Source organism: Anabrus simplex, chromosome 4 (genome assembly GCF_040414725.1).
Source record: "Anabrus simplex isolate iqAnaSimp1 chromosome 4, ASM4041472v1, whole genome shotgun sequence".
NCBI lineage: Eukaryota > Metazoa > Arthropoda > Insecta > Orthoptera > Tettigoniidae > Anabrus > Anabrus simplex.
The window spans coordinates 94587527-94599313 of NC_090268.1; the positions used below are offsets into that span (position 1 = coordinate 94587527).

At 40.1% G+C, this 11787-nt stretch overlaps 1 protein-coding gene across 1 annotated transcript in view; it reads right to left on the reverse strand.

Annotated features, from left to right (window-relative positions):
• Positions 1-11224, reverse strand: part of nAChRbeta1 (nicotinic acetylcholine receptor beta1) — a 933151-nt gene extending 921927 nt beyond the window's left edge. The window contains exon 1 of the mRNA XM_067146256.2: positions 11080-11224. Within this exon, the coding sequence (XP_067002357.1) occupies positions 11080-11143 (64 nt within the window). The 5' untranslated portion in view covers positions 11144-11224. The remainder of the gene's footprint in view (positions 1-11079) is intronic.
• Between the last annotated feature and the right edge of the window lie 563 nt (positions 11225-11787).

Below are 11787 nucleotides of genomic sequence, written 5' to 3' on the forward strand. Positions count from 1 at the left end.
AGTCACCTGGTTCTAAATTCATCATCCCTCGCCCTTTTAGTCACCTCTAATGACAGACAGGGTAAACCGTGAGTGTATTCTTCGTCTGCGTCCCCCACCCACAAGGGGTGAATCGTTTTGCAGCCCGTCCCAGTGATGTGAATGCGTCATATGTAGGGTTAATTGATATATGAATTTTAGTGCGCATAGCAGATTGATAGTTTTGAACCACCGTGTGTGTCATTTAACTGTATTGTTAGCTCGGCCTGTCCTATGCAGACCACAAAAACGACCCTTAGTAAGTTTGTAAACATTCGTACTCACAACTGCACGTACACCAACGCACACACAGAACCCCACATTCGAAAAGGACGTGACATTTCATTTGGAGTGTTAGCTCTAATGTGGAAGCATTAGAGGTGTGGGCCATAACAAAAATGTGTTTGTACATGGAAGCGGAACAGGGAGGCAAGTACTGTTGGTGATTTGCCTCGCACAGATCATCCAAGGACTACGATTGAAGTTGATGGTCGCCGCCTTCGAATTTCAGCTCGGAGGTATCCTGAACCCAATGCCGCCATGATGAATAATGATTTTCTTCTACTTAAACTGTAAAAAAACAGGTCGCACGACGCACAAATGATTTTTTTACTCATTATTTGTTTTACTTCCCACCGCCACACATAGTTCTCATGGGATAGGAAAGAGCCAGAACTGGGAAGGGAAAGCCCCAGGCACAGCCCCAGCATATTCCAGATGATAAAATGGAAAACCACGAAAAACCATCTTCAGGGCTACCAACAATAGGGTTCGAACCCACTGCAATCCCGAATGCAAGCTGACAGCACGCTGCAGCCACTCGCTCGGTGCACAACTTCACTCCTCACGCCTAAGGCAAGGTCCAGCTCTCAGATCTAGTCATCACGAGGCGTGGTACAAAAGAGCCCAATATTACTCTGAATGGTATTTTCAGAATTGGCATAAAGTCCTTTTCACCGATGAGTGTCACATAAGCTTTGTTCCTGACGATGGTCGGCAAGGTGTTTGGTGGCAAGCTAGTCAATCGTCACGTCTCAGACACAGTGCCTAGCAGGTGTAGCAAGATGGTGTTTTCCTGATGTTTAGGGATGGCATTTATGGGACCACCGTACGCCACTCCTAGTCATGCAGGGCTATGTGTTAGAGGGAGTACATCCTCCGACCCATAATGATACCGCATCACCAACGATTTGGAAGAGAAAGTGTTTTAATGGACAATAACGATGCGTATCCCTTCTCTTTAATGACTCCCTTCGTGATTACGATATCGATTGACTGGAGTGGCCATCGTACTTTCCGGTGATGAGCTCTGTCAAACATGCCTGGGATGAATTCATAAAGTATTTTTATGGACCCACCAATCAGTCGGCGAGATCTATGCCGAATCATAAACTGGGACAATTGGGATCAACATTAACTTACCAAGACGAATTCAGGTATGCATCAGGGCAATGGGATGCGTTACCCCGGTATTAAAGGTACTGATACATGCTGTATTCAGTTACTTAAATTGAGAAATCAAAGCTGTATTTTTGTAGGGGCTTTCATTTGTCGCTTTGTTGAGCAATACATAATACTGATATGGTACCTGTGCATGTCTTTCAATTTTTGTAAAGAGTCAGAAACTATTTGGTCCGGGCGATGTGAAACATGTTTAGATATATGTGTGTGTTTATTATATTTCACCCTCTACCTTGTTGAGATGTACACTCCTTATTTCGGTAGCATCTCTCTCTCTCTCTCTCTCTCTTCTGCCCAAATTTACTTGACACACAAAAAAGAAAATTCTTACAAATTCGGTTCAGAAAGGTATGAATAATGTTTCTGTGCAGAAATCAATTTTAGTAAAAATAAAGAAAATGGAGAAAATTGGAATAGTGGTTCCAAAAGCTTGAGATCTGACCAGCCATTGGCCCATGGACTCGAAAAATACAAATAAAACAGGAAGAAAGGACAATAATTATCTGAGTATCAGGATCTCTGAAATATGCAGAACTAATAGAAGCAAATAGACACACAAGTAAATGTATCACCTTCCGATGGTACTTAAAGAGGTCCTCTCTCTGACATTACATATACGTAATTCCCTTCACTGTCTTTTTCCTTTATACTCTCTGATTATCTTCTTTTGCTTATCTTATCGAATTATCATGTGGTATTCATCTGTATCAGGATGTCCTCACTGGTTATTTTTTTCTTTCCATGGTATCTTCAACATCCGGTGACAGTTCCACGATTCAAAGACCTCAATCTTACTTTTTAATTTTCAACATTCTGCACCATGGAGGAGACGTAACACTTAACAAATCGTCATTGAAGACTCAGTTCTTAAGTGTGATGAGTGCATTACGAGCTTTCTCTATTTAACATTTTATCTCCTTGCATGACGTCCAATTTTTGCTGAATAAGGTGTCAAAGCATTGGAATTTCTTTACATGGTCAGTTCGTGGAACAGCGTCAGAAGAGGCGTCTTTTCATGTATGTAATCTTCGTGTTAACGTTCCAGCGTAGAACCTGCTGAATGTCACAACTCTCTAGAACTCTTAATGGCCGTTCATCATCCTAGTACACATATAGGGCGTTGGTGGAGAAGATTATCCTGCACGGGGAACCTCCGAAAGTGGTTCTACATGCACGACACTGCAACTCAGATACGGAAAGTTCAAAATAGGAAAATTAATTCCATAATGGTCGCCGACCTTTCGTGAGTGGGTGGCACTGAAGAAGGAGAAATCCTAGTGTGATGATCACTAATTTATTATTGGTTATATTGACAATCAATCCCATTATTCCGCTTTATTCTCTTATTCTGGTAATAATGGCGTGTGGCCCCCGGAGAAGCCGGTTGCAGGTCGTTCGAGTTGACATCGTGTAGGCGACCTGCGCGTCTGAGAGAATGAGGTCCTATATAAGATGAAATCTAGTGCTGAGGATGTCACAATCACCCAGCCCACGAGCAATAGGAATTAACTAATGTAAGTTAAATTCCACAGCCGGCCAGCCACCGAAACGGGACCGAATTAATAAAACGCCAGCATGCTAATCATTTAGCCATGGAGCCGGCCTCCTATTCTGGTAATAATGTAGGTACTGAAACTTATTTACGTTATTTACTTCATTATTTTAGTGTTAGCTCAGATGTTATAAATTTGATCAAATACGAACGGGATAAAAACACACTGAAGAATTAGATTTTCAATAAAGGTCATAAATAACAAAGTACGGTATATAATTTATTCGAAATCAATCCATTCGATAACTTCAATAAGGTCTGAGAAAATTTTCCTTATGTGTTGCATGGTTTAATGCTGTGAGCATACGATATTTCATTCCTCCTTAAGGTCGCAGGATATATCTAAAAATACACAGAAAGGTGCCTGGAGTTTAATCTACTGACAAATATGTTTACTACTTTTCATTATCTATAACTACTCCAGAGAATCAAAATTCACATTTTGATGGGTTAATATTAGTTTTAGATACTGAAGCGAGGTTCACTCAGCTTAATGTAGAAGAGAAGAGAAGAGAAGAGAAGAGAAGAGAAGAGAAGAGAAGAGAAGAGAAGAGAAGAGAAGAGAAAGAAGAAGGGATAGGAAAGAGAAGCGAGAGGGAGAGAGAGAAAAGATTAGACAAGAGAAAGGTGTGAGAAGAAAAGAAGAGAAGGAGGGAAGAAAAAGAAGAGAGAGAAGGAGAGTAAGAGCTGAGGAAAAGTAAAGAGAAGGAGAGAGAAGATAGGAAACAGAAGAGAGAAGTACCTTCTTGTTCATCCGGTTCTCGTGGTGTTTGTACAAGTGTTGGTGGTATTAGTTCCTCGCAAGTGGTGGTGGTGGTGATTACTGTTTTAAGAGGAAGTACAACTGGGTAATCATCCTCAATATAACACTATTCAGAGAGAAAAATGGAAGGGATCCGACACTTCGAAAAATGAAGATATCGGCCAAAGGAAGACAATGGCCACGAAGAGCGTGAAAATGAAGGACTCCCTAGCCTTTGCAAACCTAATAGTGTCGCGGTCGGCAAAGAACAAGGGTTAACCAAGAGAGGTCGCACAGGATAGATGAAAGTGAGGAGCCTGTCACAAGTAAGTGGAAGCAATGCCAGGACTCATCTAAGGGCCCGTGGTCGCCAAACCACGCTCCAAAGTTCAGAGCCCCTGCGGCTCTTTTCGTCGCCCCTTACGACAGGCAGGGGATACCGTGGGTATTATTCTACCGCCCCTACCCACAGCAGGATGTTTGCTGTGGTTATCCACACAGTTTGTATCTAAGCAAGAAGTGGATTACATTTTTAATAATTATAATTGTGTCATAAAATATTAAAAACCGAGCTCGATAGCTGCAATCGCTACCAGTATCCAGTATTCGGGAGGTAGTAGGTTCGAACCCCACTGTCGGCAGCCCTGAAAAAGGTTTTCCGTGGTTTCCCATTTTCACACCAGGCAAATGCTGGGGCTGTACCTTAATTAAGGCCACGGCCGCTTCCTTCCCACTCGTAGTCCTTCCCTGTCCCAACGTCGCCATAAGACCTCTCTGTGTCGGTGAGACGTAAAGCAAGTAGCGAAAAAAAAAGAATGCGATGAACATAAAATACCAAGAGCTTATTCGTTTTTTGAGTGACTATACAACTGTGCAACCATCCTCTCTTTGCTTTTTTTTTTTTTTTTTTTGCTTTACGTCGCATTGACACAGATAGGTCTTATGGCGACGATGGGACAGGGAAGGACTAGGAGTGGGAAGGAAGCGGTCGTGGCCTTAATTAAGGTACAGGCCCAGCATTTGCCTAATGTGAAAATGGGAAACCACGGAAAACTATTTTCAGAGCTGCCGATAGTGGGGTTCGAACCAACTATCTCCCGAATACTGGATACTGGCCGCACTTAAGCAACTGCAGCTATCGAGCTTGCAGTAGCAAGTGGAGATAGGGAAGATATCCGATTCTTCGAATACTGAAGGTATCAGCAAAAGAAATGGAAGACTCCCTTGGACTCATAAACCTAATACCATTTGGGGTGGGAAGAGAAGTGTTGGCCAAGGGATGTCGAGAAAGAAAGATCAAACTGAGAAGTCTGACACAACAAGTGGAAACTATGCTAGATTCGAGTAGGGACCCGTGGTCACCATCCCTCGCTCCCAAGGTGAAAGCCCTGGGGTCCCATTTCAGTTGCCTCCAACGACAGACAGGGTATAGCATGGATGTAGTCTACCGGTCCTACCTACTGGAGGTGTTTGTGGAAGTGCTTCGAATTTTGACTCCGTTTTACTAATTGATTCGGAGGCAGATTGATTGATTGATTGATTGATTGATTGATTGATTGATTGATTGATTGATTGATTGATTGATTGATTGATTGATTGATTGATTGATTGATTGATTGATTGATTGATTGATTGATTGATTGATTGATTGATTGATTGATTGATTGATTGATTGATTGATTGATTGATTGATTGATTGATTGATTGATTGATTGATTGATTGATTGATTGATTGATTGTGTTATTCTTGCAGTTGAATACAAGCTCGCCAATGTGGACCCTCCCGCCATAAAATGAACGTGTACAGCGGGCTTGCATCCCAGCCGCGTGACGACTCTGCGCAAGAGTACTGAAGGCAGCTCATAAAACTATTCTTTGCAATCTTACTTTATCCACAGATTATTAAAAAAAATATTTACAAACAACCTGTACCGTGCCATAAGTATGACAATGTCTTCTGACACTTCTTTCCCTTGAAAATATTTGTGGTAGGCTACTTAAGACACTGTGTTCTTATTGGGAACACACTAAAGCCAGGAAATACCTATTCAAAAAAGTCATCTCCGTACAAGCCATGAAAGCCCCTGGAGGCGTGGAAGGTAAAGGCTTCCACTATCCGTAACCTCGGCACTTGATGGGTAGACGGGTTAGCTTTACGCCCGACCGCCTTTACCACCAGGAATTAAACTGGTACTCATTTTTGGTGTAGGCTGCGTGAACCTCAGGGCCATGTGCACCTCCGGAAGTTGAAATCTCATTTCTTAAATTTTACGACTTCCTGACGGGTATTCAAACCAACCACGCCTTTACCGCCTCGGCCAGGCAGCCCCATACCTACCCATCTAATTATTGTAGTAGTTAGGCACTTGCCTTCGGTGCTCGTGATTATAGGCTTGAATCCCAGCGAAATCGGTTGCTATTTAAAATACTTACACCGAGCAAGTTGGTCGTGCCATTAGGATCGCGCAGCTGTGAGCCTGCATTCGGGAGGAAGTGGGTTCGAATGTTGTTTCCAATCTGTTTTACTTCGCACTGACACAGATAGGACATATGGGGACGATAGTATAGAAAAGGCTAGGAATAGAAAGGAAGCAACCGTGACCTTAATTCACGTACAGCGTGGTGTGAAAATGGGAAACCACGGAAAACCATATTCAGGGGGCTGCTGACCGTGGGGTTCGAATCCACTATCTCTCGGATGTAACCGCCCCCGATCAACTCGCCCTCTGAACAAGCTTCATCAAGACTGTAGCTGACAGCCACTAACGAAGATGGAACCCAAAGGACAAGACTGTTCGAAGGCATTGTAAGAAGAAATTTGTGAAACTCTGACAAGTAATTAAAGAAGTACAAATACGTGATTTTTTTATTTGTACTTAGTACCGGTCACGTTGTGTAGCGTTCTTGCCTCTTACCTGGAGGCACTGGACTCGATTCTTGGCTAGTCCAAGGATTTATATTCTGCTAGTACTCAGCATATCTCAACTGGGAATCTATTGTTTATGAGAAACAGGAAACTCGGTAAGGAATCCCAAAACTATTCAGTTTAGGATATTGTCACGCTCATCACGTGACACATCAACGGTTATTTTATCTGTTCTATTAAGGAGATTTGCACATAGTGCTGATCAGGAAAGGATTCTCGATTGCAGATGAGGATTCTGTATGGCAACATGTGTTATTGTCGTGTTTGAACTGCAGTGCATTTGAAATTATTAGAATTAGAATTTTGAATAGACAAGCATAGCTTACAAATATCATCACAGTCTTCGCTTCAAGGATGAAATTTGACACCGGCCAGAGTGTCTTTAGGAGAATTTTCACCCACCTGATTCCAGATATAATGCACACTCGCGAATTTTATTAGTTATGGTCCATCTAGCTTTCTAATTTACAGAGTAGTCCCAGAGTAAATCATCGTATAAGGAAAACGGCTATTTTATATTCGAGATGAAGGAAATCTCGCGGGGGTAGGGGGTAAATTTTATAAAATTCCTGGAGAATTTTAAGAGCAGTTACTCACGCAAAATATAAAAATGGCACACTATACTTTATTGTACTTGATACGTCTTTTTGAATCTTCCAATTTACGCATATCCTTATAGAAAACGCACTTGGACTACTCTGAACGTGTGTGAGGAGATAACCTGTAGGCCTAAAGAATGTGAAGCTAACCACTAATTTTCTATGAAATGATTTATATTAATTTATTCCGTAATAGCTACCAAAGAACTATCACGAAATTAAAGAAATATGCACCTTTTTATCTTTATACAACTCTCACTATGAATGTTGTGCAATTCAAATGGTACTACTTCATTTAATTGTTCTATAGGTAAATAAACTGTGTTTCCATCCACTTACAAATCAATATATTATTATTATTATTATTATTAATGATTCGTTTTTAAACCCTTCGTTGTAGTGGTATTTGCCACGCCGAAACAGTGTATACGCATAAATAATCATTTGTAAATTATAAAAACAGTGCCACTGATATTGTAGTTTATATCACGCAAATTTTAAATCATTTTCATTAATTACAATCAAATAGGAATAAACTGTGTAAAATTACATGTAATATCATGTTACGTCAGTGAGGTACGTTTTAATTTACAAAAATAATAATACTTATAATTACTCTCCTCTAAAGGAAAAAAAAAAGAATTGTAGCTAATATTATACTGAGCAACTGTTAGAATTGGCTTAATTAATTCAAAAATTAATTCCGATTCTAGTTCCTCGTTTCTTCTTATCATATAAGCCGACGAAGTAGCTCATCACCACAGAAATATTGAAATGATATAATTCACATAGGCTACGATCGATTTTTCCACTTTTTTCTGTGAATTATAACGGAACAACAAGTTTCATAACACTTACTGGCATCCCTTCGGTGAAGAGACAAACAATTTTTAATTTTTGCCATTTCGCTTAACGTCGCATCGACACAGGTACGTCTTATGGCTACGATGGGATAGGAAAAGGCTATGACTGGGAAGGAAGCGATCATGGCCTTAATTAATTTACGGCCACATTATTACCCTGGTGTGAATGGGAAACCACAAAAACCATCTTCAAGGCTGCCGACAGTGGGGTTCTAACCCACTACCACCCGAATGCAAGCTCACAGCTACCCGACTCTAACCGCTCGGCCAACTCGCTCGGTTGAAGAGGCAAGGCTGATGACAACAATATTCTTAAGCTCGGGTAGACAACAACTAACATGTTACTTAAGACGTTACTCTAAATAGTGAATAATAATAATAATAATAATAATAATAATAATAATAATAATAATAATAATAATAATAATAATAATAATAATAATAATAATAATAATAATATCCGGCTCCATGCTTGAATGGTCAGCGTCGATGCTCTCGGTTCGGATTGCCCCGGGTTCGATTCTTGGTCGTGTCAGGGATTAACTACATATTTTTAATTCCTCTAACTCGGGGAATGTGTTTTTGTGTTTGTTCCAGTACACTCCTCTTCCTATACACACACCACACACTACACAGCCAACCACCACAGAAACAGGCAATAATGAAAACATCCCTCCATATACGTTTGGCGCCAGGAAGGGCATCCAGCCGTTAAAAAGGGCCACATCCACATATCACATATAGTTCTCACTCACAGCCCTACCAGAGTACGAAAAGAGCGGATGAATAATAATAATAATAATAATAATAATAATAATAATAATAATAATAATAATAATAATAATAATAATTTTACTTCCCACTAACTACGTTTACGGTTTTCAGAAACATCGAAGTGCCGGATTCTGTCCCGCAGGAGCTCTTTACCGTGCCAACAATCCTACAGACACGAGGTTGACGTATTAACGCGCCTTGGAATACCATTGGACTGAGCCAGAATCGAACCCAACACCCTAAGCCCAAATGGCCAGCGCTCTAATTTTTAAACTACTCATCCGGATTGAAATATTGCATCCAGGCCTGAACAATGTATTTAAGATATTATCTACAGCAGTTGACTAAAACATAGCCTAAAAATCAATTATCTGTCATGTAATCAAAGAATTGAACATAAATTTTATTTAAAGAATTTAGATCCCCATCATTATTCGTTTTTAGAATTAGACATAACTGTCAATTTGAAAAGTTATTTTCTGGGATGTATAATTTGAGATGAGATCATAGAATAATAACTAAAGCCCGGATTTTTATGCAGTAACAGGTTAGATTGCAAACTAATTTGGTTTGTAGGAAGTGTCAGCCACCTGCTCTTCCATAATGTAGCAAGAGTGGCATAAATTATAGGGGTTCTAATGGGCCGTACCCCTCATGTTTATGCAAGCCCCATAGCATAATCGTCGTGAAGGAAGACTATACTTGCTACTCGCTTCAGTAAGTTTGCATTCTAACCTATTAACGCATAAAAATCCGGACTTTAATAATAACAATAGTGACAACCATATAAGGCATATGATTAACTGATCACGATTATATGTGTTAGTAGATCTACCCACTTGCCACACAGTACATAAATATTGATAGGCTACTCGTGGTAAACGTAAAACACTAATTGGACGTTCGGTCTAACCAAATCTTTGAAACGCAATAACATTTTTCTTTAAATAAAGCAGTGTAGAGCCTCACTAATTAGGAACAGAAAGATGATGATTGTTTGTATAAGGCACCAAACATAAAGGTCATCGGCCGACAAGTAGGAAGGTTAGACTTAATATATAGTATATACGGGAACAAACGTCAGAAGTCGATGCGGTTCAACTTGGTTTATTCGACCACACCTCACAAGTTGATAAATAATATTTCTGATGTTAGGTTCCACCGGCGATTTTCGCGGTCTTTGGAGACATAGAGACGCCAAAATTTCGTCCCATAGGAATTCTATTTCGTGTAAAAGAAATATACCAACACGAGCTTGGCGTATTTGAACATCTGCAAACTCCACCGGACTCAGCCCGGGATTGAACCCTTAAACTCGGACTCAGAAAGGCAGCGCTCTATCTTGGGCACCTTTCACTAGTTTACGGATGAGATTGTTGCAGGTTCACTGAGATTTCATCAACTACCATACCACATAATTTTGTTTAATATTACGACTTCGTTCATACGAAATGTTCTTCATTAGATATTATGGTTTGGTCGTCTTCGACTGAATATGAACAGTTCAGTTGCTATTGCATCATGTTAGGGGCTTAAGATAAGTATTAAATATTCTCAAAGTAAATTAAAACTGTTGCTATCCCAACATTATGTTCAAGTATGTGCCATCATAATTGACGATACCTTTTTAGTGTGAGTTGCTAGAAAGTAAGTTATTGAAGAGAACCAAGTTCATTTATCAATTCGTGTTAAGTGAGAGATACTGGTGCGTTCAAACAAATGCGCAGCAACCCACAGTAATCGTATGAAATGATTTAGATCACTTCGTTCAATAGTAGGTTTCAAAGGATTATTTTATCAGGGGTGTTTAGAAATATACCCATATTTCATCGTTGCATTCCATATTACAATATGTCAGATATAGAATATATTGTAGTTAGCATGACTTTAGACCATTGGAATGGTTCTAGAATACGTTCACCAATTTAGAAAGTAAGTTATTATTATTATTATTATTATTATTATTATTATTATTATTATTATTATTATTATTATTATTATTATTATTATTATTATTAACAACAGCACCCCATAACAACAGAGAGGGCACATAATGGAGTTTTCAGTTACTTGTTTACAGAACTGTAAATGAATTTGACAAAACATTGCTATACTACTGCTAAGAGGAGGTTAAGGCCACTTACCAGGCAGCACCAGCATGCAGAGGCACAGCGACAGGGCGGTAACAAGGCGGGCCCCCGCGACCATCGTGGCCGATCTCGCTGGTTAGCTGCGGCGGACTCTCATGACGACGGTAACCACCGCTTTCAGACTCCGTGGTGCCTGATAGCGGTGTTGTTCATGATTTTTAAAAAATTACCAAACCTACGGTCCAACCGTCACTCGTTATTATCACGCACAGACATTAAGGAGAAGTACTACAACACTGCACTGCATAGTGGAGACGAACGAATTTCTCTAATACTTTTATATGTATATATCTTCCAACTATATATAATAACAGTAATAATTCCTCCTATTCGATTTTATGGTTATTAAATAAATTCTACATAAAAATTTGTTGTTGATGTTCTTTCGCCGAAAAAGACAAGTATGAACTAGAACAACGATTGGTTGATTTCTTCTTGAGCACTTTTACTTCTGTCCCACGCTTGTACCACTCTGCAGCCTTCACACTTTTCTTCCAGTGTTCCATTGCGGGTGTGTATGTTTATTGTAGCACTGCTAAACTAGGAGTTTGTGTCCCGGCGGACTGGTGATGTAGATGACTTCCTTGGCCCCAGAAGCGGTACGAGGTCTTGAGATGTTGTGCACTAGCAAGGCAGTCCATCGAGAGTTCAGTTCAGGGTTTACACGGGCAGTCTTGTTCTGATCTGTTCTGTTCTGTCCTG